This window comes from Gnatocerus cornutus, chromosome 5 (genome assembly GCF_029298725.1).
Source record: "Gnatocerus cornutus isolate USDA-ARS CGAHR chromosome 5, icGnaCorn1.1, whole genome shotgun sequence".
Taxonomy (NCBI): domain Eukaryota; kingdom Metazoa; phylum Arthropoda; class Insecta; order Coleoptera; family Tenebrionidae; genus Gnatocerus; species Gnatocerus cornutus.
Window position 1 is genome coordinate 16,375,905 of NC_142237.1, and position 27,788 is coordinate 16,403,692.

The 27,788-nt window shown below is 38.1% G+C and overlaps 1 protein-coding gene across 2 annotated transcripts; it reads left to right on the top strand.

Annotated features, from left to right (window-relative positions):
* Positions 1 to 425: 425 nt before the first annotated feature.
* On the top strand, positions 426 to 27,696 carry Hr38 (Hormone receptor-like in 38). Of its 2 annotated transcripts, none has more exons than XM_088037205.1 (4): positions 426 to 622; positions 16,879 to 16,988; positions 23,132 to 24,479; positions 25,651 to 27,696. In XM_088037205.1, the coding sequence occupies exons 1-4, from the start codon at positions 523 to 525 to the stop codon at positions 25,905 to 25,907; spliced, it is 1,815 nt and encodes a 604-aa protein (XP_087893331.1). In that variant the 5' UTR covers positions 426 to 522; the 3' UTR covers positions 25,908 to 27,696. The 2 variants fall into 2 exon arrangements, with proteins under 2 accessions (XP_087893331.1, XP_087893330.1); XM_088037204.1 differs by lacking the exon at positions 426 to 622 and adding an exon at positions 661 to 887.
* The last annotated feature ends 92 nt before the right edge of the window (positions 27,697 to 27,788 follow it).

Below are 27,788 nucleotides of genomic sequence, written 5' to 3' on the forward strand. Positions count from 1 at the left end.
TACTGGAGACAAATCTGGCTGTAAAATCCGCGTGGTTTTTCCGGTTGCAAAATCCGTCCGTTTACCCTGCTGATTAGTGAGCCCGCGCGAAAATCGATGTATGTGAAAGCCGGCGCTAGTCGGCGCCTGCCGACGCATCTGACGTAATAACAATGACGCAGTGGTTAAGACGTCACAGTTAGCGGCGCGGCGAGCAGGGAACGGGCAACGGCAATGTTAGCGGGATCGATCGGCGATGACATCACTGCAGTAATGACGTCAGTGGGAGCGCGAACAGCGGTTTTATAATGGGCCGATTGAGAGTGGCAGGGATATAGAGTGACGGCGCCCGCTCTCGAACACAGTCGCGTGCGTTTCTCGCAGGAACTTGGACCGCGAAGTCTCGAATTCGAGACTCGACAAGTGCAAGAACAAGAAAGTGTTAAATCAAGAGTTAAAGCGTCTGCGGCGCGCCATTGGATTAGTGAGCTTAGTGAGCTTCCGTAGTGTGCTGTGATGCTATAGCTGTAGAACTATGCTTTTATGAAGATACTGTCGTTTTTCGCAGTGGATTCTCCTGATAAAGAGGAAGGCGCGCGCTCTTCTACCAACTCACCGGAGTTGACGCTCCGGGACTCGCCAGGTGATTTGTTGGTTGGATGTTCCGTAGTTGCTCACTTTTGTTCCTGTGTTTCTGATGTTCATGTTCAGTCCTTTTCGTTGATTATGCATGTGGACTAGAGACTAGTTTAGAGGATTGCTGCGATGCAACCGCCACGAGATGCGCTCAGGTCCTCCGGCTGTCAGGCATCACTTCAGGCTTCAGCAACACTTTAACGCGCCGCAACAGACGCATACAGACTCCAACAACAACTCGCCTGCTTATAACTTCCATCTACAGAATAAGTGTATGTACGAACGATTATGCAGAAAAATCTAACGCTTCTTTTTTACTACTAACCGGATTATTCCGTTCCGGATTTTCCCTGTTACAACTTTGACCTATATCGTAACAGCTGGTTTTATTAACCCAAATCGCGCTCTCAATGAAATATCCGATTTCGTACTTGCATAACAACTTTGAAATGCAGAAGCTGATCATCGAAATTGCAAATAGCTGTTAAAATTATTCACATACTTTAAGCTTTTTTGCTCACATTTTTGCAACATTTAAATGAAAATGACCCACATTCTATTCATACAGCACCAAAACTGTTACGATCTCATTTTCATATTTGCATTATACAATAATACCTTACAAGTTTATTGAGCTTGACTTAATAACGTCGCGGCAATAACGGCATCATTAAAAATTCAAAATAAAGCAATTATGATCGGGAACATGTATAGTAGTGTAATTTTTAATTATACTGAATACATTGTACACGATTTATAATTGTAAATCAATAAAAAAAACTTGCTTTTGTAACATAATAATTGGTATACTTACTTCTAAAAAAAATCATTTTGCTTTCTCACAAGAATGCACCTTAATCACTGCAAACATAAAAAATTATAGAAGAAAAAGCACTAAAAGCTCACAATAAATCTCACATACAAGCAAATTCAATTTAATTAATATTTCCATAAATCAACTAAGGTGATCTGAGGTTTTTTATTATTAAAAAGTTTCTAAACCACAGAAGTGTCTTGGGAAATTTTAATTAGCGAATTCGGTTGTTTTAGATTTGGTTTATATTTCTCATATTGACGTATCTACCTTGTGGTTTAAATACCGACGGATGTAATAAACCAACACTCAGAATAATTTCCCACAAAATGTTTAAATAATAGTAAAACATTATAGGACAGTTAAAATCCAAATTAATTTTCCCGGCTAACGTTTACAAAATTAAACTTTCTCTATAAGAATAACATTTTTAAATTGAGCGTTATATTATCATTAAATCCCAAGATTTTTACCACTTTTTTTAAGTTTTGCAGGAAAATGATTTTCACCACAATTTCCGTGCTAATTGCAGTCTGAACTTTCAAATATTTTATTACAACTACCAATAATAAAGTACAATAATTGTAATGACTGTCCGCGTCACTTTTTTAAATTTGAATGAAAAGTATGATTTTATGTAAGTATGTTATTTTCTAAATGAAGTGACTCTTGTTGTGAAAGTACAAATGACATAAACAGAAATAGACATCTTGATTTGTAATCATTTCGCATACATTAGTTCCATTGTGCCGTACAATGAAAAAAATGTGTTTAATTGTACCTGGCAGACACCCAGACACTAAAAAAATGCAAACGTAATTAATTTTAATAATCTGTTCCTAAAATAGTTGCAATTTATAAAATATGCATAAAAATGCATTTGACACGAAACTGACTCTCTATGACCAACTTAAAATCAAATAAATATTAAAATAATCTGAAATTCAGGCTTTGCAACAACTATAAATAAATCTTGGTTTTTACAAATGAAAATAAAATTATGACTGTCCAGCGATAAAAATCCGCAGTTGTCACCACAGCGTGGAAATCTCCGTTGTTCGGTTTTATAAGGTTTTTCTTTTAATAGGGAATCCCTAAAATATCTCTTTGTTGCTAAATGCGCCACTTAAATTACTTGTACCTGGGTATCTAAAAAAAATTCCCCTGCTTAAAGACCGCTGAGACAAGCCATATAAATTCTGTCGGTGCTCTCATAATTTATGATTATATTGATTCACATTAATCTAATTAGCAACTTTATATAGACACTGAAATTTATAAACTTGTCGGTAATTAAACTAAATTTGATTACCTTGTAAATTGTACGAGCTATTTACAGTTATTACAGGCGAGCACAAGCCCTTGGAAGATTTATTTTAGCGGTTTAACATTACAACGAGTCGTCTACATTCAGGCCCTGAACAATACCTGTCGGGGATAAATATTATTCTTCAAAAACAGGGTTGAAAATAGAGCGACCAACTTTCAGTGCCTTAGTTAATTTTTGTGAAACTTTAGCCCAAGGGTCCTCACACCGGTTGCGGTTTAATTCGCTTTAACAGGCATTTATAACACCACAATTAACTTGTCAGTATTGAAATGTTGATTGCTTGAACCAAGTTGGGGCATATAAGAGTGACAAAACATATTTCATTCGGCTAAATTTTTTATTGTTTAGGCTGCGTGGGTATAAAGAACACGTTTCAAACACAAAATAAAGTTTAATCGGGTGCTCGTTTAATCTGTGTCAGTTATTAGAACAGTGGTGAATGAGTTTAAATTCAGTTTATTTTCCAAAGCGCACAAGCTGCGTATATTTCCGGAGTTAAATCTCATCTCATCCGGGGTCCTCGTAGTAACCGCTGACGTCAACTAATAAAGGGAATATAGAGAATCAAAATAACCCGTATCAAAAAATTCTGATAACCCACACAGTCTCGAGTATTTTTACACAGGTGGATAATATGGCTTCCCTCGTTTAGAAATACTTTATAAAAAGCTCGCAGCGCGAAGAAAAGATCAGCAATATAACAACTGACCAAGTAGGATTAAAATAACATTCCTTCTAAACAGTAAATCCACTTACTTCATTTGAATTCTTCTTTTATTTAGAGCGAAGAAAAACCGTGTCGACAAGTCAGTAAAAACTGAATATTGGATTAATTCTGTGGTTTAATCATTGTGTACATTTTTTTGTGAAACCCCGCAAGCAAAACTTTTGATGTTCGTGTCTAATGGGAACGCACAAAAAGAAAGCTTCCTGTAATAATATTACATAACATTAAACGACGGTTAGTGAGCTTACGGTGGCATACCGGAAACATGTTTTTACAAGATGACGTATTTTTTTCAGCGTGTAAATAATTCGCCTGCAAAAAGTCACAGTTTGTGTTTTGGGTTAATAACGCATCCACATGAAATGTCATAACATCATAACGTAAAAAAGAAGATAAACCACGAACAGATGGTGTAAACGTTTAAGATATTCGCAAGTGTAATCGAGACGAAACCACATTACATAGGTGCATAATTTCGAACTTCCTCCGCCACAAATTCCTATCAATAATAGCATCCGCTAATTTATCGAAAGTTTCCTACAGGTGTACCGACATCCCTTGCATTAAATAATATTTAATTGACAGTAAAATCTCGTTTTTCAAGCATTAAAGCTGTGTTTCACCATTAAGTTGCCGTTTTATAGAGTTGGTAGCAATGAGATCTGAGACCTGAATAAATCTTCCAGAATTGTCGCCACACATCGTCCTTGGACAAACCGCGCTATTTATGGCCCGTTTTTAACGAATTTTTTTAATTGACCTTGAATTATACATTTTAATTAAACCGTTGTCTTGTCAACACTTGATGAGATTGCCGGGCCAAAAATGTCACGATCACTTCCTTGTTTTTGTGATTCATTCCATGTGAGTACATGTGATTTTGTCTGCCAGAGACGCCAAGAATTTTCTCGTGCCCACTTTCGCTTCGAATTATCCTGGCAAAACTCTCAACTATCGACAAGCTAATAGTAAATATAAAATCGAGTTGAAATTCACGTGCTGCGTGAAGAATTCCACTCACGAGAATATTATTATTAGCGTCAATCTTGGCTGAATTTTCAGTCACGAGTATCCGTATTTTCAGCCGTTTCGATAAATCACCGTTCGCTCGAGTGGGCAACGATTCAATTTATTACCGCCGATTTTTAGCAAAGAAATTTTCATCGTTCCGTTTACAAACATGGACACATCTGAAATCCTAAATCAAAATGTGTACGGAAGAAAGTCGGGTAGCGTGAAGAGCGAACGTGCCGTGACGCAAAGCGTCGATATTAATAGGATGGGCGTCGCGTCGCACTTGAAATAATGACCCTCGACGTCATACTGACGTCATTATCTCACACCCATCCGTGCAATGACGTCACTATGGAAGCATCGATCAGTGACGTCACAGCGCCTCCATCCTCCTCCAACGCATCCAGACGCTGTTCCCATCTTCCTTCAATGTTGCGCAGCGCCGAGGTCACGGAGAAAGTTTTGTGGTAGTTCCTCGCCTGATCTACTTTCAGACGGTCGCTTTTCCAGCAGCAGCTGATTTCCACAAGTTTTCAAAATTTTACTCGAACAGCTTTTCTTCGGTCTCGGTGCCGAAAGCTCCGTTCTGCACGGTATGTACGATTTCTTTTTGCACTTTTTGTTTCTTCGGTGCACTTTTTTCTTGCGAAATTTCCACTTCTTGTGTCGCGTAGGTGTTAACTTTGTTTGTAAAACCCATTCGCACTGTGTGGGTTCTTATTTTCCCACAAACGATTCGGTTCGCGTGGTTGCAAAAGGTGATAAGTACCTAAGAGGATTACAGTGGCACTGCGAGCTTATTACCGGGATAATGACGGATTTTAGTTTGATCTGAGATTTAAAGGAAAAGTTGAGCCCACGCGTTGTCACCGACTGACTACTAATTACCTCGCTGATTTTGGGTCAAAGGTCATCAAAAACACCTGAGACTTTTACCTCCAATTTATAGTCGTCTGTTGAATCTTAATTAATGACGAAAATTTGTAAATCGGCAACCCAAAAACAAAAAACCAATCTCGCCGCGTCGTAAACAATGAAATGGATGAAGACCTTGAAGGATCAAGGCAGAAAGGGTAACAAACTGACCCGGAATCTCAACTGTTTTTCTTAGCTTTTCCACGGTTTTTTAGCTATTTGCTAGCGTTTCTCAAAACTCCGCAAACATCGTCGTGTGTCCTCGCAAATAGAAAACTTTACCCGAGGCTTTCTTATTCAACAATTGCAAATAAGTTTTAGTGCCGACTACTGTAATCAGCAAACAGTCGAAATTAGAAACTCAAACATCCGCGAATCTTTTGAAACCTACATGTGCTCCGAATTCTCAGTGTATTGATCGAAATCGTCACCAGTGGTGATTTAATGACGTGGTAGTCCTTCGTGACGGTATAACAAGTCCACAGAGGGCATGTCAGCTGTTGGCAGATCGATTAGATAAACGCCTTCGCATTTTCGGTTGCGTGAGGTGAACGCGTTTTTTATGGACTATCGCGATTATGGATTTACAGAAAAACTCCTTTGGGTCGATAGGGTGGAACACGTGACGGTATTGATGATAGAAAAAACGTCTTATTACGGAGAAGAATTAATAATTCCTTTTTCTATGACGTCTTTACACCTCACTCTGGTTGCATTATTTATTCTTCCAAATAAATTATTCGACACAATTGGGGCCCCCTCCTCCAAATTTATTAAGCAATTTGTAGACCATAGATGGTTGGTGTCGTACAAGTTTCTTCGATGATTAGACGAGTTGCAAAAGAATGTTAATCGATTGCGATGCAGAGAAAATTCAAGCGCATACCAGAGGATGTTATGATCGTCTTAGAAGAGATGATAAAATATAACTTCCTTTGAGCTACTTATCAAACTCTTTACTATTTCATTTCGCTTCCAGTCATTATTTAATCGATTATGATGTCGCAGTTTACCATGTAGAAGCAGCAAGTTTGCGCTGTCTTTTTATCGTAGATCGTAGAGCCAATATCTAGGAACTTGAAGCATGTCTCTTAATTGTAGATTATAAGCAAGAAACTGTCACAACTTGAAGTTTCGATACCGCAGTAGATAAAAATCCTTTTGAATCTAAAGGTGTCAATCAGTCGCACTTTTCCAATCTCGAAGCTCTACGCTGTATCGAACAATAGCCCAAGTAAGAATTGATTCAAGTGCCTATAAATAACGCGGCTTTAAATTAGAGAGTATCCAGCCGCCATCTGTGGGTCCTCCGATGAACCTCTCCTCTGAAATATCGCGCTTCATTTCTCTCTTCAACAAAGCCTTCGTCAGCGATCTTTGATAAGTCGGAAAGACTCTCCAGAGTCATATTTAACCACACGGTCTGGATACAGATGCTTTGCCGAAGATGAGGTCATAAAGTAGCTTCTGCAACAGTACGCGGCGTGCTACCTGTCTTGTTACTAAAGATCGTAAACTCCAATCTACTAGACAATTGCACTGGTAATTACCTGCGAGACCAGTGTCCACAACTTCTACAAGAAACGACCCGTGCTGGGTTCGAGGTAAAAAAGGAAGACCCCATACCACTTACCTTTAATTAACAGCGGTTAAATGCAAACAGATATGATTTGTTGGGTTATAAAATTCGGGTGATTTGATAGATCGGTAGCGTAAATAGAGGAGTAGGGGGTCACCCCCTGCAGAGCGGAATTGCTGAAAAAATTGATGAAGCCATTAGCCTTCAAGTCTCAATAATTAATAGATCAGTTTACGAATCATAAGCAAGTAAAGTTATTATTTTAACTGTGACAATTTAAACCACATAAAAACGTATCTTAAATCAAATTTTTGGGAAAACTACGATTCATGTTTAAATTAATGGTAATTTATGGTAATTAATATTGATTTAATTTGGTTGTGTGTAGAGCCACCAAAGTCGGTACTAATTATGAATGGAAAAAATAATTTATAGCGACCAAAAAAGCTGGTTTTTGTAAAGAGGCCAGCCGACAAAGCTCCTTTAATTTGATGTAGAATTAGGCCTAATTGTGATCAAATTTTATACACGAAATCTTTATGAGCGCAGTGAAGAGAAATTTTTTGCATTTTAGTGCTGACACATCTCCGTGTAATTAATTATGAATTATGAGAGCGGTGATCTTAATGATATGAATATTAATGTGTTCGAATTTTTCTGGCTTTAATGATTGTACATTTATGCATATTGACGCGTATACACGGTGTGAAGTCGAGTGTGTTGATGAGGGATAAGAGAAATGCCATCGCCTTCGACGTGCATCTTTTATCTTGGCCGATGGTGATGGGTCAATTACTGCTAAAGAGCAATTCAGGATGAATTTATTGAATAATCGTTAGACGTCTTGTTTGGCGTAATCGGGTTCATTAAGCCGCCTACGAGAGTTTCATTACCAAGTAGCATAGTGTAATGTTTGGTAAATAATTAAGGTCGCTAATTATGCCGTTATGATATTTGAATAATTCATAGTGATCAAAGGCCATAAATATTTATAACAAATATCGGATTGAATAAATAACGTATAAATAAGAGTTTTTAACCATTTTTTATGAAATCATTCCAGTTATCTGCGAAGCACATAAATAATAAATAGCCGATCTAAAATGTATATCATTATGTCTTCATGCCAGTGCACGGGAATTTCAAAATGGCGTCAGTGACACTCATTAGCGCGAAGAATGTCTTCAATTGCGCCATTCCAACCATATGTTCGTCCCAAAATTTTTGATCAAAACAAATTTCACTTGTTGCCTCGGGTACTGCACTTTGCAGGAAGGCCAACTCTTCGAAACCACAACGTGTCAAACGTGTCTGATCTAATCTTACTTCTAATAATATTGTGCTAATCAGATCGTTACCTTAAGCATTTATTAATCACTAATCATACACTTCCCACTTCATAATTAGTGACAAAACGTCCTCCGGGAAATGCGGTGGTCGAAGGACGCTCTAATTAATTCCAGACGCATCCACGATATGTTTAGAAATGTGACTAGAATTGCATCTGACCTCGAACAGCGATTATATCAGAATGAGGAAATGGAATAGGCAAAAAATAGATTTTGCGTAAGAGAGGATTCTTCCGTTTCACGATGACACCATAAAACACGACCTGCATTGTTGAAAACGTGAGTTTTTTGGTCAACCTGAAAGGAACCAAACGCTGCTTTCTTTCGGACGCTTCAAATTAAAACTAATGAGTGAAATGAAGCTTATGGTATTGAAGTTTAACAAATTCGCTTTCAAAAAACCCGCAGATGTTCTCATTAAAAATCATGCAGAGTCACTTTAATGAGAAGATCTAATCGCACAGCTTAATTTCATTTGGTACATGTAGTTGTAATAAAGGAAATTGTTGTAATTAATAGGTATATCCCCGGCGCAAGAAATCCACTTCTTGTACGTCTTCCTGGGTATTGTGGAAAAGCTGTTAATCCTGCGTGGGGTCCATTTCCTTATGGTTTTTGATGTAACTGTAGAAACTATGACGGTGTAGCTATTTTTGTGTGTACTTAAGTGGGATACAGATGGCTCGACAATGCTGTTTTGACGTTTTTAATGTAATTAAGTGTGACCCGCAGCATCTCGCGTGATGAAGAAAGTCTAGAATTTCCTGCCGATGTTGCGACAAAGTTGTGAAACCTCCCTTAATGTATGTAAACGACGAATTTCCGAAGCGTTTCCGCTGAAAAATCGAGTTCGATTGGTCAACAAAACCCGTCTCGTATCGCTCCATCTAAATGAATATGCCGTGTTAACCTCCTTAACGGTGCAATAAACAATCCCGAATCAATCAGTGTTGCCAAAATCACAGGTTTTACATGCGAGGTCGACCACTTTATCGATCGAAGGAAGACTGACTTGTCCTACTTCACAGTCGTTTAATTGCACCCGTGTTGTCTTGAGCGTTTTTTGATCGATTGCTCCTTTCATCGATCCTTTATTAGACGTCCGGCGTATAATTACACAGATCGATGGGACATGGATAGCGGCACCGAGCTTTGAAAGCTCGCAAATGGATGCGCGATTATTTACCTTCCACGAGCGATCGCAGATAAAGAAATGCGAATAGCTTTCGGTTTTTGCATGTCTTTCCGTCCAGTTATAGTGACCTTGATGTAAAATGGATTTGAAAACTCGTTCTTAACTAATTCGCGCCGACGAATAAATTATCTCGATATGGTGAACAATCTCAGTTTTGATTAGCTAATTATTGTATCAATATTGGCGACCCCAAGAGAAATTATTTTAATTGCCGCCTTGCTGGGTTTCCTTCGAGCTGCAACGAAGAAGCGTTTTTCGGCCCAGCTGAAACTCTCATTTTCATAAATTAGAGGACAGTCCTTCGCGTCGCAGATCGGGGTTATAATAAAATCCATTAGATTGATTATAATATTACAGAACCGGTCCTATTCGGGCAACTCGCCTCTTTCGCCAGAAGGCACAGTCTTGTACACCAACGCGATCGGTGTTCAACACTTTCAGTTTCTAAAATGTTTCCTTCACCCAGTAACGTGCTTTACCGGTATGGTAGAAAAAGACAGACAGTAAATTGCAAATTGCAGCCATTACGCAACATCTACAAAATCAACTATGTTTTAACACTTTTGCCTTACGTAACGCGTCGGATTCAACAGATACGAAGTCGAGATTGATGAGATAATCCGTTGGAAAGTGTTTGGGGATTTTCTACATCCGTGTTCCAGGATGAGACTTTACCGAATTTGCATAAACAATCCTTAATATGCAAGTATTCGCGCAAAGGCCGAAGCAACGACCATTTGTCTTCGCTCTTACTCATAGTCAATAAAAGTTACGCCACGGACTTTTTTACGATACATATTACCAATAAAATTACTTAATTGGCGTCGCTGCTTCTCCGAGATTCCTGACGGCTTTATTCATATTTTCTATTTACATTTCCTTGTGCAATCGATTTATTTATCGGAGGTTTCCTTAAGGACGCGCAACCTTGGCGCAGCCCCAAAAGTTGTTTTCGCCTGAATTTCTTCCGAGTCGGTCTTCACAATTTTAGCACTGAACCTTGATACCCGCAAGGGTTTGTAGATTACAGCATGGCGTAAAGATTTTTCCCTGGGCAAGGAAATTTTCCGGATTCCTGAAGACATACGATAGCCCGAGCAAGTATGATAATTTTTATAGAAATGAGCAAGATTTTATGTAACCACCTATTGATGGATGGCTGTGTGCGCTTGACAGATTGCAAACTACGATCATTCGTTAGAATCCGACCTCCCACATGCAAGAAATTTTCGTGCGATCGTAAACCAAGAAAGGTGTAGAAAAAGAAGTCAAATTAATGTCTTTATAAAATATGGTTTCTGATTTCTTTATCGATTGTTGTATTGGGCGGGCAGGCTCTCGTTTTTATTTATGTTGGCTGACATTAAGCCGGAATATATCGATAAAGGCTTTCTTTGTAAGAGTCTGATTGGGCCGTATTGAAACATCTCACCAATGACGTTCCGCGAATTTCGTTTATTGATCGTTGTACGTTACTTGTACCCATTGTGGTCCCGTCAGCATTGCACAAACTTCATCTACCTGTTTTTACAGCTGACGAACTAAATGGACGCTCCATTGACACGAAATAGAATAAAACAAACAATTTACATCTTTCATGAAGTCCCGCATTTAATCAAGCATGACTTTCTATTTCTTTGTCGAACTGAAACAAGCAATCATTGTTTACATTTAAATAATTACTGTCGCAACGGACCGAGGGAAGTAAAAGTACCACGCGGGGTGAAATCAGCCTGAAAAATCCTGAAATAACTCACTCAGCTAGATCAACACACTCCTTTGTTTATTGCAGGTTTGAGCACCGATGCAACAGTCTCGGTTGGGTGATTCCATGTTGCACCACCTAATGAACACGATCGTGTGTAAACCTGAGTAACTTACATTGCCCAACCCAAAACAGAGCTTAAGATTTAATTGTAGCGGAACTTCTTTGGTTGCTTCAGGGTAACGTCGCATTTTTTGGGTTACTGCATCATGCTGCATTAATTAGACCCTCTGGGGTTCAGAATTTGGCAAAATTTGCATATGATCAAGGATTTTTACGTGTGTTGATTGCATTAATTTGATTTTCTTTAGCTTTCCGTTAATCCAGTGATTCATAGGCAAAAGACCTCGCATACCTGCTTAAATTAGACTAATTGGTCGTAGGGTGGAATATTAATTCTTTAAGATGTGTGGAAACGAACGTAATAATTCCTGATTTATGCAGAGTTCTTGTCGCGTTATGACATAACGTGTTTTCATTCTTCTTTGGAAAAAATGGCCAACGATTGCGCATTTAAAATATTTAATTTAATGAAGCCATAAACTTGTGCGATTTATTAACTGTTATTTTTTAGTGATCGTAATTAACAGGTGTTTCATGATTTACATTGTTTTATGGTTATTTTACATTATTCTCATTTGTGCAGGAACTCCCGACAATAAATAAATCTCTGTACTTTATCTATTCATTGAAACAGTTATTATTGAGTTTCACGTTCGGTGCAAATTAATTTGCTCTAATTGTTAATTTAATTGATATATGGTACAGAGCGACAAAAATTATAAAACATTGTTTCAATCCGTTGGACACAATCAGAACAAGACGCGAAAAATCGACTTTGATAAATTTATGGCGTATTAAAAACCACATCATAAAGTGTTGAAAAGAGATTTCCACCCACCTAAAAATATTGTCTGGTGAGATTTAATCACCTGTAAGTTATCACGCACACTATAAACCTAAAATTTTTACAGAAAAAGAAACATCGGGAGCACGCAATATGGGATTTATCAAGCCATTACATCTAATGTACTTACTTATACGTGTTAGCGAGTCGTAAAACGTAGACAGAAGATGACCATAGCTTTATATTATATACGCAGGCTCATTTAAATAGATAATTACATGCTAACTAGCGCCATTTTTAGACTTACAACCGGCTTCTGCTTCACGCACAGAGGTGAGCTTCAAGCTGAAAAACTCCAAGCCAATCGCTACAAATTGCTGGCGGTTTTTTAGCTAAATAATTGCTTCTTACTGTGTGGAGGTAATTAGCATTTCAATTCTAAAAGCTCTTAGTCGCGGCGATTTTTCCAAGAAGCTGTTGAAACCATTGATTCTTGGCCTAGTGGCTCCTGCTCCACTTGGCCGTAAATCTTCACATTGCGGCACATCGACGGAAAGCAGAACTTAAAATATTTGAATAATTGCGTTATTAACGTGTTTTACATAATGATCGCGTTGTGTAATTTACATCGATCGTGTAAAGTGATTTGGAAGCGTTGATAGACGATTGAGATCTTTGTTTTTTGTTGAAACTAGCAATTTAAAGAAATTATGCAAACGTCGCATGAACAATTAAGCGACACTTCTTGTTAATTATTCAAAATAAACGAGTGTGTATGTCTCGACCTAATTCAGATCAACAGGTCCGAACTGATGTAATTACTCTTGATTTTTGCGTCATGAGATGTTTCAAAATTGAGATTTTGTAGCACGCGGCGTTTATGTAAATCGCTTTCTTTTCCTCAAAAAACGCGTAATGACTGTAAATTTGGCGTAATTAAATCGGGTCCGGATTGAAACGTTGGGCATCTCGTTAGGGTTCCCAAATTTGGTGTTTCAATTTGGCGAGAAGTCTTCGGTGTAATTGAAGGTGATTACACGAAAATGGTTGATTGATAGCCATATAAATAATAAATTAAGTCTGGATTACGATGTAATGAACAGCCGATGATGGTGTGTACCAGATTCTGTCCCGTTCTCCTTACAACAAATTGATTATCCGATAGAAAGTGTTCCCACGATGCATTTCGAGGATATATCTGCTCGCAAATCTAACGGAATAACTTAAACAATTACTCCAACAAAGAACACGCCTACCATCATTTACATACGTATCGGTCCATTACGGTAAGCACAATAAGCCAGATTTATGCGCAAAGTGTCAACGGGACCGATATTAATTATCGTTCAATTAGAAACTGCGGGTATTTTGACAATTAATACAATCACTATTATATTACTCTCCTATTAATTTCATGTCATTGTCGACGCCTGTCAAGCCACAACCAGGTGAAAAAACTGGAAATTTATTCGTGTCTACAAACCCTAAACGTATCCTCCGGCTGAGATTGGTAGCTACACTAATAGCTCTAAATTATTGCTCTGAAAAATCACAAAAACACAACCATTTTATTATGTTATTATTCATCGTATGAGTAAGTGGGAGTGTAATTTCGTTTCAAATTGCAAAATTGCGTGGGTTCTACACCGATTTATCACGTATCGGTTTCAGGTTTCAGATTTGACGGAAAGAAGCGGTGGAGACTCCAACGCTGAGCTAGGCGACGAACCTAGAACGATTTTTTCTTTTATTCAGCAGATTACAAATCCGGAACGAGGGTGTTTCCTTTCTATCGTGTAACGCGAGTAAACATTATTGGTCTGTTGTTCGCAAAATCACTGAACCAGCGAACTCCGATTTTGCCTAGAGCTAGTAAAACAGTGAAAGCAGACACAATCATTTTGAGACTCGGATGATGATCTCTTCATGTATTGTTTGCGTACAATGAAACTTCATTAGACAAACAACTATTCGAATTACATGTCAGATTCGAAAATTCACCGTGCAGACGTCTGAAGACAATTAACCAGCATTCTCTGAATAATGCATCCAGCTCGTAATTGCGTGTGGTATGTGTTTTTAAATATAAGAAATTGCGTTATTGCGACGTAAATGGTAGAGGAAAACAATAATTATCATTGGGCAATATGCCCTTAACGGGTTTACCATGGATCACCTCGAAGGATTTTTTCGCATTTGAAATTATCGATTTTCAATAACCGCAAATAGGAAAGAACGCGACAGTTTTGTTAGTCATCGTCAGCGCAACGAGCAGAATTTACGCAATCGAGGTCTAAAATTCATCTCAAAAAAATCTGATTTGATTGTCTCAATTTAGAAACGTATGAAAAAGGTGATGTTAAATTAAACTTTCAAGAGGACTTTATAATTGACTAACAAGTCAAACTGATTAGTACTCAATAATTTCGACGTTATAATTCCCAATAAAACCTCATCCAAACAGCACCAATTTCGTTTGCTCAGTACTTTTACCTAGTTAGCGTCCGTTTATCAATCTCTCGTTACATAAGAAGCGCAAAGTCATAATTAATAACCGACGATGTAGCCTCATCATTATATGAAAGAAAGTTGAAGTTTTCCATACGCGGCGTCTTCATATGTGCCCTGTCCTACTTGCATAATCCCCTGAGGCCCGATGGGTTATCTCCGCTAAAAATTGCACGATGAGAACTTTGGCGAAAAGCTCTCGTGACACCCACGAGCTATACGCATCGATCGAACAAAATTATTAATTAATGAATCGCCAATAGAAAGGCACTTCCAGCGGCGATTCCAGTGGTGGATCAGACGCGAAACCCGGAGATTTCAACGATCAATCAAGCCGCAAAACTGCCGTAAATGCAATTAGCCGAGTTTGTGCGTTGTTTATGAAACATGACGGGGAGTGTGTAATTTGATTTACCAATAGGTTGTGATTTGTGTTGTTTGTGGAGCAAATCATAAATTCATAGTGCGGTAATAGAATTTTCTTTGTTACACTTGATGGTTTTATTTTTGTTTTAATTACAAAGAGCTCGGGTTTTTTTAGCGGGTTGATCACGAGCATGGTAATTTATCCACACCCACGACGGCTTTGCATTTACAACGTGGTACTTCTGCTCAAGTTTGCCCGAGGTAGTAGCTCACTTCCCTGTTTTAGATGGGTGGCGATCACAAAGATTTTCAATTATCCGCTAGATATTTATTGTCGGCAATATCGCGTTTGAAACTTGGTAGTGAACATTTACACATACCCACCGCAAAGCCGCCGTTTACGGACAATAAACAAACAAGACAGAATAATAGTGATTAAATGATTACGACTTGACATTAAAAGAGGTATTAAAAGTTGCTATGGGAAAGAAATAGCGCAAACTTATGGTTTGGTGTCATTACAAACCTATAAATGGATATAGAGGAAAAGGATTTGCATGGTTTTGAGTGTGCACATATAAATTTGTCTTGTGTTAAAAATCCTTCTGTGGTTTGTTCACACTGAAAGGCTATTACATGAAACAATACCGACGGAATGGAATTAATAACGAGCTTAATTACATCGTAGGTTACGCCTTATGATATTAGCAAACCAATTACAATAGTAATCAGGAAAATCTAATCACTACATTATTTATGTTTTTCAAACAAATGGAGATGTGAGTATTTGCTCATTTAATACTCGCTAGCTATAAAACGTGATTTCATGCAATTTTACGCCAAATAACAGATGAACTGAAACTAATCGGGAAAATTACGCGTCTGTCAATGTTTTAGGAGCTGTTTACAACAATTTAATTTTCTATTTGTTTTGTAATTCAACAAAAAAACTACGCATTTTTATAGACCTTCATTTTTAAATTCATTCAAAAATGTCCCATATTCTCAGAAGACAGAAAGAACAAGAAAAGCACTGAGAAAATAATGAATTAAAATGTCCTTACATAAAAAAAAGCAAAGGCCTAAAAATTTCTTGGTTTTCCTCCTGCAAAAAACTACTATTTCTAAGTCTCTATTGGTCCTTTTACTTGATTTGAACCTGATTTTGCCTTATTTCACCTCACTCTCGGCCGCTTCAGTTCAAAAACCGCATTTTTCTCCAAAACGATTTTCCCTGTCAACAATCAATCTTGTTTATTGCCGCCCACGCCTTGTAAGCCCGTAAGTTCATAGTAAAATTAATCAACTCGTCGTCAAATAGACGTGCCGATTTCCCCGTACAGCAATCAGGACGTAATCATAAAACTCGGATGTAATAAAATCGCGGCAATATGTTTTTTTAAATATGGCATAAAGCCCCACATAATACAGCTCCATACAAAGCGCTCGTCACGGGCCATAACGTTCAAGTCTGTCCTGATTACACGAGGGCTGCAAATATCAGCGATTCCGGTCCCTAGAGGCTACCAGATCATCACGGTGGGCTGAAATTACGATGATACCGCTCCGCCCCTTGTCTTATATAAAGAGGTGCAACCCTCATTTACGCCACTGTTGATAAAGTGTCAGTCGGGTTATGGCTCGGATGTGACTTCTTCTTGGTATGGAGGTATAATGCTCGCTACTAATGTTAATGGTGTGTATTCCGTTAATTTAGCCACAAACCGTGAATTATGAAGCTCTTGGACGTTGCATAATGTATATCCGTCGCTTTCTATTTCTGTAAAAGGCTTTGATATATTGTTTTAGATAAAGTTGTCAACTTCGCTCTTTACTTATTTATTTTCTTTGCAGGTACAGTGTTAGTACAGGGCGAAGTGTCAAGTGCCCCCCTGGTGGCGGCGAGCGCGCAGCCTTCCGCCCCAAGTAGCCCCCAGTCAAGTATGCTCCTGCTCCAGACACAGGTATGTGCATTTCACCGATTTATTACCGCCGATAAAAATACCAAAACAAGACACACCTCAGTTGACAAAATCCCGCTCGTAATTACAACGAAATAAATAACTTTTAATGGACGTATTTGGTGCAGCTTTGGACTTTCTTCTTCTTTCGAGTTAGAGTTATCAAACCCGCCGTTGTGAAACGCGGGATGGCAATGGTAAAATTGTTGAATTACGTGTTGATATATGTAACTTTCCCAAAAACTTGAAGTCGGTGTAAAATACAGACGGAGATGTGTAAATTCATTTACCACTTATGTAACGCTTTTGTAATGATTATAAATAACGTAAGATAACGCTAAAATCGTGCAGCTTCGTTTCTTGATTTATGAATTGTGAAAAAGCGCATTAAAGTAGAGTAGGTGTGACATTTTTGATTTTTATTGATAGCTCAATAAACTTTTACGATCAGATAAAATCAAATTTGCAACTATTGGACGCCAGTTTCTAACTTCCACTGTAATGTTAATAAATCACAGAAGGTGTTTGTCCCACATTTTTATCGTCTGGCTTCTATTTGCTAATGTTTTGTAGAATTTGCATGAAAAAGTGATTCATTGCAGAAACGTACCATTTATTTACTTACCAAATTAGTTATCCAATCGTTTCGACATCTCTAATTAATGCCAATGCCCTCATATCCATTTAAAAGGAGTTCAGTTATTTAACATCTGACCTCTGAACTCAGTACTGCAGATATAAATTCACACGTGGAACGGAGCAAAGAACCTTCAAAATTAAGACAGACATTAATTTCTTGTTTAAATGTTGCCAAAACTACATTCATCATTGTTGGGGGATAAAAGCAGAGTGGTTTTATTAATGAGTCTCGGGGAAAAAGTGACGTTTTGGTATTTGTAATAACTCACGATTGGCCGATAACGGATATTTTAGTGTGCATGGAAAATTAGCATAGTCTGAATGGCAAATAATTCGGAGAAATCTGTTAAAATTACTTGTTAGCACGGTAATTAATCCCAAGTCAAGCAGAAATTTGGAGTTCCCTGGTAACGACACCATCCCGGATGCACCAAACTAAATTTCTCATGCCGTCTGCTTCCGAACTGTGAAATTAAATTTCTCTCCTACAAGTGGATTAAAAACAAATTTCGGGTTGTCTACATTAAGCTGAATATTTAATGGGGGTGGAACCAAAGTCATGTACACGGCAAAAATTAGGTGGTTTTAGGTTAGAAACTTTTCTTTGTGGACGTTAAATGGACTTTCTAATTTCCCCCAATCCTTCGTATCTGGGAAATAATAACACTCGGTCCAAAAAAGTGTCTTCTTTTCCTTGGTATACAATTACTATTCTCACCTACGACCGGCAAATGAAGTGATAAAGCGTCTATAGAAACATGATTTACGTCCCTTCGAGCATGTTAGGGCAATTCCTGGTACCATGTGAAGACAAAACAACAAAATATCACATTACCGTTATCATCTCGCGAGATCACGCTTCTATACATTGTGTTCCTGACAAGCGGGTGACTTATTGCCTGCAACTTCGGTATTAGTAACGTGTAACGGCCGTTAATAAGGCACCAATGGTGTGTCCTTTTATGATCGCAACAACATCCGTGACGGAGCGGTACTAATTAAAAGTTATTATAACAGCGCAGCTATAACCCACGCCTGTAAAAAAATCTCTAAGACATTCCACCCTGAAATTGTTGTGTAACAATGACGGAAATGATCGGCGAACAATTAAAATCTGATCTCGGTACTAAGTGCGCAAAGATGGGTTTAGATAATGGCTAATTGGTTGTGGTGGACATAGCGTGGAGGTGTTGAAGGCACTAATTAGGAGGAAGTAAGAGACTTTTAAAAACAGGAATTTCCAATATGTTTGATGGATTATCTGCTAAAAATAGAAGCGATTTCTCTCATCTAAAGCGAGTATTTGCGATTTCCTTTTGTGGTTTATTTACCCATTTGATGATAAATAAAGTAGTGTAGGCAACAAACTAAGCCATTTCTGTTTTAGGTAAACTAAAAGTGCTCTCCATAGTCGCCTTCTTGCGTCTCATTAGATCTCAAATCCCAAACAAGACCACAATACTAATTCTAATTACTATTCCAATATTGAAGGCTTCAACTACCTTCTTATTGCAACACGGAAAATGGAACTGAGCAACTGTAAACATTAACTTTTCTGAATACTGAATTGACCGGAATATTTATCCTTTTCCTGAATTCATACAATAAACTTGCAGTCTTCTTATTGGAGCCATTAACACGTTGCTTGTATGAATTATAGTCTCTCGGGGTAATGACAGGTGAAGGAAGCAACCGCACAGCGATTTATTTTTCAGTCGATTTGAAGCATGCGGCAAAAATATTATTACAGCCTTGCAAGGAACGGTGCATAATCATGCTCGAGAAAATCATCGACAAAGAAATAGGGCAAGCAACGACCACAATGATCAAAATGTAGTAAATAATAAGTGGTTTGAATGTGAGCACTGCGTCACATTGCTGATCTCCTAATCGATTGTATTGATCGATATCGCTCAGCTAATGCGTTTATACAAGGTGTTACGACCATGCAACTATAACAATTAAAGGCATGCGTATGGTAGTAACACGGTATTCGCTCACATTGCAACCAACAACAATAAGTTCTCACGGCACGCCGGCGCCCAAGCATCACCATAATACAACTACTGGCGTGTCTGTCACAATCACCGCCGACACTTTTTATCATCGAGCATTAGCTAATTATGATAATGATTTCGTTAGTGTTTTTATTACAATCGAAGTAAAAAAAAGCGAGAATATTACTTGCATTTTTATGGCTGTCCATTTCATACTCAATTGACGGTATTGAGAAAGAGGATGATGCGCTCTGATGCAAAGATTCGTTTCCAAATGAAGGTAATTTCAGCTGGAAAAATCAAGAAATGCTGGGATTATATTATTCATAATGTTTTCATAATTATTCATAATTCATTGTTCATAATGTTAAGTTTTAATAACGGCGGTAAATATCGTGGGATTTTATTAGGTCTATAAACTGTAATTGGAAGACCATCAAAAGATGAGTACTCATTTCCAATCGTTTTTTTGGGGATGCAGAAGTTCTTGAGGGACAAAACGCCTTTGTAGCTATGCGGAATAAAAGTAGGCGAGTTTAGCAGCGCATAATTCTTCATAATCTGTTGACGTTTGACGTTTCTCGATATCAATCTTTTCAATAGTCAATATTAAATTATGCAAGCTGCAACTGCAAAAAGTTTTATGGAATTCATGTCGCAAGAGGAACACTTCACCTAATTACCATTATCGATACATATCAATATTATCCTTCACTCATTCATAAAGGACTATCGATATTTCCGGTTAGCCCCATAAGGTAAAATGAAATTTCCAAGAACAATTAACACCAATAATTCATAATTCCGTGTTTTTATCAAGAGTAGGATCTCGTAAAGGAAACAACCTAAATTCTTTAATAATTGGAAAGTAAAACGACAAAGCCCGGAATGTGATGAGAAACGCATTTTCGAATAAAAGGCGTTCAATTTTTTTCCCAAATTCCATTAAAACGAAGTGAGAATTGAAGGCCTTGTTATGCCTTTTACAGTCCGTCTACGAACTTCCCGCTCTGCTAATTACTAATCTATTGCCTCCCCTTAATGAGAAATATTAATTAATAATCCCGATGATGCTACCTTTCACAGCAAAATACGTGACGAGTTTTTCTATCAATTAGCTGGATCAGTTAATTTTTTAATTACGATGCTCTGAATTATCCGCTTTACGTGATGAAGATAAATATCTTTGGGGTTCATTGCAGTCGTGTGCGAACATTTCAACAAATTGGACTAATCTTCTGATCTCTTCGATTGTTATGTAAAGTCGAAAAAATTGGCCAACATGTCCATATTCGTTGCAAAATCTTGATACATCATGAACAAAGTGAAAAATGCTCCGATCAATCAAAAACACCATAATCTCGGTTTTTTGTTGCTTGCAATAATGACGCGCGAAATCATAAAGGATTTTGCAAGTCCTAATGTTGTGAAAGTAATTGATGGACGGTCGTTAGTCTTCGGATGACTATCTAATCAAAGTAATTGCTTCTAATTATTTGAGTGGACATATCAGATGTAATACGTAAAATCTGGTGGTGAATGTGAACTGGATCAGCTGTTGGTTGCCGACGGAAACGCTTGCAATTGTGGTATGTGGTTCAGCCTTCGGATTCTTGATGCGTGGCTCAGATCCACGATCATTGCGTGCTACCGTTATAAATACTGCAGCAATCTGACGCATTGGCTTAGGCTTTATTTATACCATTGCCGAACGATTATTTACAACAATGTCCGACGGGACAAATAAGTCCAACAAGGATCTACAGCACCGGATTTAAAATCACTTTCTGAGGAGGAAAAATACGATGAAGCAACAATGCGGACTTTTTGCAATGGAGATGATCGCAGATAGGCAAGCACAACACACGATAATTATTGCAATTAAATTCCGGTTTATAACTTCATATAATTATAGTAACTAAGCACGGAGCGAGACATGAGGGTATAATTTCTGTTAAGCTATTGCGGCGTAAGATTTATCTTGCTTATGATATATTTGTCGTGCCACGCAAGAAAACAAAAATCCCACTTTTTTCTGATCACTTTTCAGCGACTATCATTGAAATCTCCAATGAGAGTCGACTTTTATATTAATTTATTAACAGTTTTACGACATGTTTGGTTCTAGAAACTCGAATATATAATTCGAACAATAATACAGCTGGGATTTCATTTCTCAACTGTGTCCGTATCCATAAACTTGGCAAAAGTATTATTACTAAAAACAGACATGTAGTAAATAACCAATTAACGTAAATTAACAACAAATAATAATGCGCCTTTCGCAACGTACTTCCATAATAGCCATTATTTCGTGCTTAAATTTATTTGAGTGAAAATTGTAGTATTGTGCTCGGCAGCAGCTATAAATGTGATTTCTACGTTGCTAACGCAATCGTAAATTTTATTTGACGAAAAATAAACAAGTAGAAAGTTGAAATTAATAAACAACGGGACCGACGAAAGTGGTAGTTCTTGAATTCTGCCGGGCATTCCAGGGCATTCCAGAAAATTTTATTTTTAGACATCCATTGGTCGGAGCGTAACGCAAATAAGACTAGAAAGGTGTGCTTAATGATCTATGAACTTTTTTATACAACCGTTCTGTTGGCAGAATTGTTAAAAAGTGTAATAAAACTTGCGGTAACATGAGCGATTTCATGCGCTAAAGCTCAATCTATGTTAATAGAGGCAATTTCCCACTGGAAGATTATAAACAGATTTTACGTGAAGATCCAAAATTTTGCGGCCAACAATGGCAATGGAACTTTCCTGTAGCGTATGATTTCATCGTAGGCAAATTTACCGCAAGCGCTGCCACTTCTCCTCGCTTAATTCATTTTTCACGTTTTATTAATGAATTGGAAGCTGAGGTAGACATTAAGTCGACATCTCAAGTGTTATGTATGGCGATATGGTGGACAATCATTTTTAGTCACCTTGTCTATATGAACACTTACTTGTGTTACCTCCCATATATCAACTTCCGAGGTTAATTTAAGGCGAAATATTTATCCAATGAGAAACTTACAGCCGGAGAAATTAATTTCAATACCGTTATTTCATTTTGGGTGTAGCTTTTTGTCCGACTGTTATGATGAGTATTCGGTTGATTCACGGCGCTAAATTCGACCTTCTGTGCGAAGAATTGAAATAACGTTTAATTTAACGCAAAGAGGAACACGAGAAAGAATGGAGTCCAAGGCAGCAAGTGAACTGAATAATTGAAACCCTGATCGAATTCAGGCGATTGTTCCGTGTCACGCGGCCATGTTGGGCGTCGCGGCGTCCCTCTAGAAACGCCGACGCATGTTCACAACTCTACCAATGAAACAGTAGCAGTCGACCACGCCTCTTCATGGTCCGCGTGCATAGCCTTCCCCTGTCTAGGCGAAGTAGAACACCGAGATAATTACAATCTGTTTCTGATCACCTGTCGAACAGCACAAGAGCGCGCGTTTATAATTAGTCCGTTGGAGATGTCACTATTTATGGTGTGTTTTGTTCCAGACTCCGTTTGGCTCGAGCAGTTTCGCGGATCTGCTGAGTGCACCGTTTTCGGACGATCCAAGCAGTGTCTTGCCCCCTGAAGACCTAGACCCCTTCCCGGAAGTCGCCCTTCAGTCCCAACCGGCGTCTCCAGCGCCTCTTCCCAGCTTCCAAGAGACTTATTCAGTTCGTTACAATACACCCTTCAAGATGGACGAAGAGTGCTTTAATGTGTCGTACCATCACCCTCCACACCACGTCACCGCACCGCATCACTACGATTATCAACAGCTCCAGTACACCGCTTCCAGTCCCTATTATCCGCCTCCACAGACTTGTAGTCCCAGTTTTGAGTCTCTGATGTCGCAAGACTCCTACTCATTACCTGCTTATCAGACCGCGACGTCCGAGCTTCATGTTAGCACGACATTGAGTCCTCGTCAGAGGAGGGCGTCGCTTCCTTTGCAACGCTCCGAGTCCACCAGCAGCAGCGAGAGTCCGAAACTTCGCATGGCTGGACCTTCTGCTCCTTCAGCTTGCTCTTCGGCCGCCAGTTCACCAGGTGGAGTGGCCGAACCTTCGTCCAAAGGGCCGACTCCTCCGAGTCCTTCGCAGCTGTGCGCCGTTTGTGGCGACACTGCCGCTTGCCAACATTACGGAGTCCGAACTTGTGAAGGTTGCAAAGGGTTCTTCAAGCGCACGGTCCAGAAAGGCTCCAAGTACGTTTGCTTGGCTGACAAAGCGTGTCCTGTCGACAAGAGAAGGAGGAACCGCTGCCAGTTCTGCCGGTTCCAAAAGTGTTTGGCTGTTGGTATGGTCAAAGAAGTGGTGCGAACGGACTCTCTCAAAGGCCGACGAGGACGGTTACCTTCCAAGCCCAAATCTCCTCAAGAATCTCCGCCAAGCCCACCAGTTTCTCTAATCACTGCTTTAGTTAGAGCCCACGTTGACACCACGCCAGATATCGCTAATTTAGACTACTCTCAATACTTGGAACCCAGCCCTATCGAACCCGTTATCTCCGAAGCAGAAAAAATCCAGCAATTCTACACCCTCCTCACGACTTCAGTGGATGTGATCAAGAACTTTGCCGACAAAATCCCTGGATTTCAGGAACTTTGTCCTGAAGACCGTGAACTGCTGTTCCAATCGGCGTCTTTAGAACTGTTCGTTTTGAGGCTAGCTTACCGCACCCATCCAAATGACACCAAGCTTACGTTCTGCAACGGAGTCGTGTTAGACAAACAGCAGTGTCAGAGGTCCTTCGGTGATTGGCTACATGCAATTATGGAATTCTGCAGCAGCTTGATGGCGATGGAAATCGACATTTCGGCGTTCGCATGTCTATGTGCCCTCACCCTAATTACTGGTAAGTGAAACCAGACTTGATAGATTCACGTGAGGTCGTAGGTTATAAATAATTTATTCGAGAGGCTCTGTCAAAGTTGATTGAAACTTGATGATATTTGAAATTAATCGAATTCGGAATTGGATCACGATACGGTCGACGTATGAAATGCGTGATTTTAATTTAATACTCTCACCGAGGCATAATTTATTCAGGTACAAAGACCATGACTACACAATATTTTCTACATAAATTAAGCTCACCGCAAAGCCAAGTAATAGTTTAATAACGTCTCATTTTTTTTTATTATTAAACGGTTATTAGCGAGCTCGGGAAAAATTCAGGGCCGCCACGGTAAAGGCTTTTCCATTTTCCGAATACAACCTCGTCACACTAACGGATTTGTCAAATCATTCAGAGGGAATCTGGAGATCTATTTTTTGTAGTTTTTCTTGTGGTTTCTAATATATCGACCAAAATTGGATACCTGCTGGTTTCCGTCACTCTCACGTGTCTCGCATATCAAATTTTTTTCGTTGGAATTTTGTAAACGTATCACTTTGCAGTCCTTGGTGTGTTAAATTAGAATTTTTCTATTTTTATCTGAAATAATTTAGACCGATTAGACCCTGCTGAATTTTAATTAGGTGACTTAGAACAAACACTGTCATCATAAACTTTAAATTAATTATCAATTTCTCGCCGAATTTATTAGAGTTTATAACCCACTAAAATTGCAAATTCGCTCCAATTTCCATCAAGTGTTTTTAGTAATTAGGAAATATCTCATTCATTAACAACATGAGCAACTATGGTGTTCTCATTAAAATATGAGATTTAAGCAACCAATAAAATCTAATGTAAGAAAAAAAATTTACGGCTTGTATCACGACAAATTTTGTGTCTATTAAATGATGTAATAACGAATCCTAATAAAACCGGCAGTTTGTCGTTGGACAAAAAATAAATTCAGGAATGTAGCGAACATAATCTTCACGGAAGCGGTTTTGACAGAGCTCTCCTTGAGCTACCTAATTTTTATCAATCAATCTGGTAATCTAGATGGACGTTTAAAAATATTCGACAGTTTGGCAACGGTTCGTCGCTGTTGTGCAAATTTATTTACGATTTGAAATGCTTGAAATGTGTTGCGAAAGGCGTCGAGTGTTAACGTATATAATCTTGTTTTCAGAGCGCCATGGGCTGAAAGAACCGCACCGAGTGGAGCAACTCCAAATGAAGATTATTTCTTCATTGCGGGATCATGTGACGTACAACGCGGAGGCGCAAAGGAAGGCGCACTATTTCAGTAGGTTATTGGGCAAACTGCCCGAATTGAGGTCCTTGAGTGTTCAAGGACTCCAAAGGATCTTTTACTTGAAACTGGAAGATTTGGTTCCGGCCCCTCCTCTCATTGAGAAAATGTTCGTCGCTAGCCTACCTTTCTAAATTGTTAGTTAATATTTTTCGAAACGTGATAAACTCTTCTATGTGATTTGTTGATATATATAGATCGTATTTACGTGTATAGTCTTTTTCTGGCGAAATTGTCCAAAATTCTGAATGGGTCATGGCCTAAAAAGGGCGATGATTTGCGGGGCTGGCCGTATTTTGGGCAGTTTCTTTGATGATTCCGAATTATGTTTAAAAACTTTTGGTGTTGCAGTATTCGTGCACATTGAACTTAGACATGTACCTTTTTCACTTTGAGAAAACACATCACCATTTACAATTGATGTTTTTTACGTTTTTTGTAAAAATTATTGTTGCTTACTCTTGTAGGCTTAGTTATACCTAATTGATGTCTACGTGTTTGCGGTAGTGCTAAAGCAATTTCAGCGATTATAGCACTAAAATAAGAAACTGTTATTCACACAGTTTCGATTATATTTGTGACGAGAATTATGAACAACGCGACCAAGAAAGAGCGAACCTGAAGATAATACTCTAAAGACCGAAACTTATGTTACAATTTTACGTGATAAAGTATAATTAAGGTTAGTAGTGTATTATAAGCTTTTATTATTTTTCCAATGTTACCACTACACAGATCGTGTGGAACCACTAATATATGCGATATACCTAGTCAAGGCACTGTATATACTTAAAAAAATATTTTATTTACACTGTTTACAAAAAGAATTATATATTTTAATAGTTATGTAATAAATTTACCTGTCGGGAGTTACCTGCAACTGTTTAATTTTTATATTCGCTTTATTTTGTGTATTTTTATAGAAAAATTAAAAAAGTCAAAAAGCTTTCCCCTTTGATCGACGACCAAAATCGTAGAAATGATTCCTAGTTTGGAAAGGGGACTTTACTAATTTCGCGCTAGTTACCAATCGACTTGAAGAATTAAATGTGCCATTTCATATCTATTATTTCATATCAACAACTGCCTTGGATTGTAACGGATGGACTGAAAAGAGAGTTACCTGAAGGAATGGTCGAACAATTTAGGTGTTAACCCGCACCTCTATTCTTTATAAAACTTACACCGTCCGCTTGTAATAATATAGTCTTTACGAGAAACAAGAGCTTTAGTTGATGTCCTTTTCGCACTAACGGCTTTGTTCAAAGGAATTAAATAATTTATTGTAAATAAGATGCTAATATAGAGATAATTGCTATTTTTTTAGCATACGGTTCGGGCAAACGGGAACCTTGCAATATTCGTCATCTCTAGAATTTTGTACCTGCTTTTTTTCTATCTTTTTTTGTATGTTTTCACGAAAAATGTGTACTTAATCGACGATTACTTAAGGATTTTTTCCTTTTACGAAGTTACTTGTACTCTTTCTTTATAGGTTAAATACCTATACTTCTTAAAGCACAACTTGTTAACTACGTTTTATAAATTTATATTTGACATGAAACTTGCCATTAAATGCCAGTTTTTACTTGCTATATTGACTAGATTAGATTTTTTTTTTAATTTAAATTATGTTAGCTATAGTTACCAACAAATCCTATATTCTACTTCTCTGTAGATTATGTGTAATTGTATGTGTTAGTTTTTACCTGATTCTATGAACAAATAATGATATACTTAAGCGAATTATTATTACTACACAGTTATTTCACAGATTTAGAAATACCATTATATGTATTTAACCATTTACAGTTTACTTATTTATCATATCATTGCCTTTTTACCTTTTTTCTTTTTTGTTAGGTGTGTAAAATATATTGTAACAATTTTATTTGATTTAATAAAAGTTATGAAGTAATACGCTTTTTAAAAAACATTTCCCTTCCACATACAACAAAGATCAAGAAAAAATCGAGAGAAAACTAAAAAAATCTAAAGAATTCAGACAATGTGGA

Coding starts and splice junctions, on each gene's coding strand:
- Hr38 (XM_088037204.1), top strand. CDS start 761: ATGCGCTCAGGTCCTCCGGCTGTCAGGCATCACTTCAGGCTTCAGCAA. Junction 888..16,878: donor CTTCCATCTACAGAATAAGT/GTATGTACGAAC, acceptor TTTTCTTTGCAG/GTACAGTGTTAGTACAGGGC. Junction 24,480..25,650: donor TGCCCTCACCCTAATTACTG/GTAAGTGAAACC, acceptor TCTTGTTTTCAG/AGCGCCATGGGCTGAAAGAA.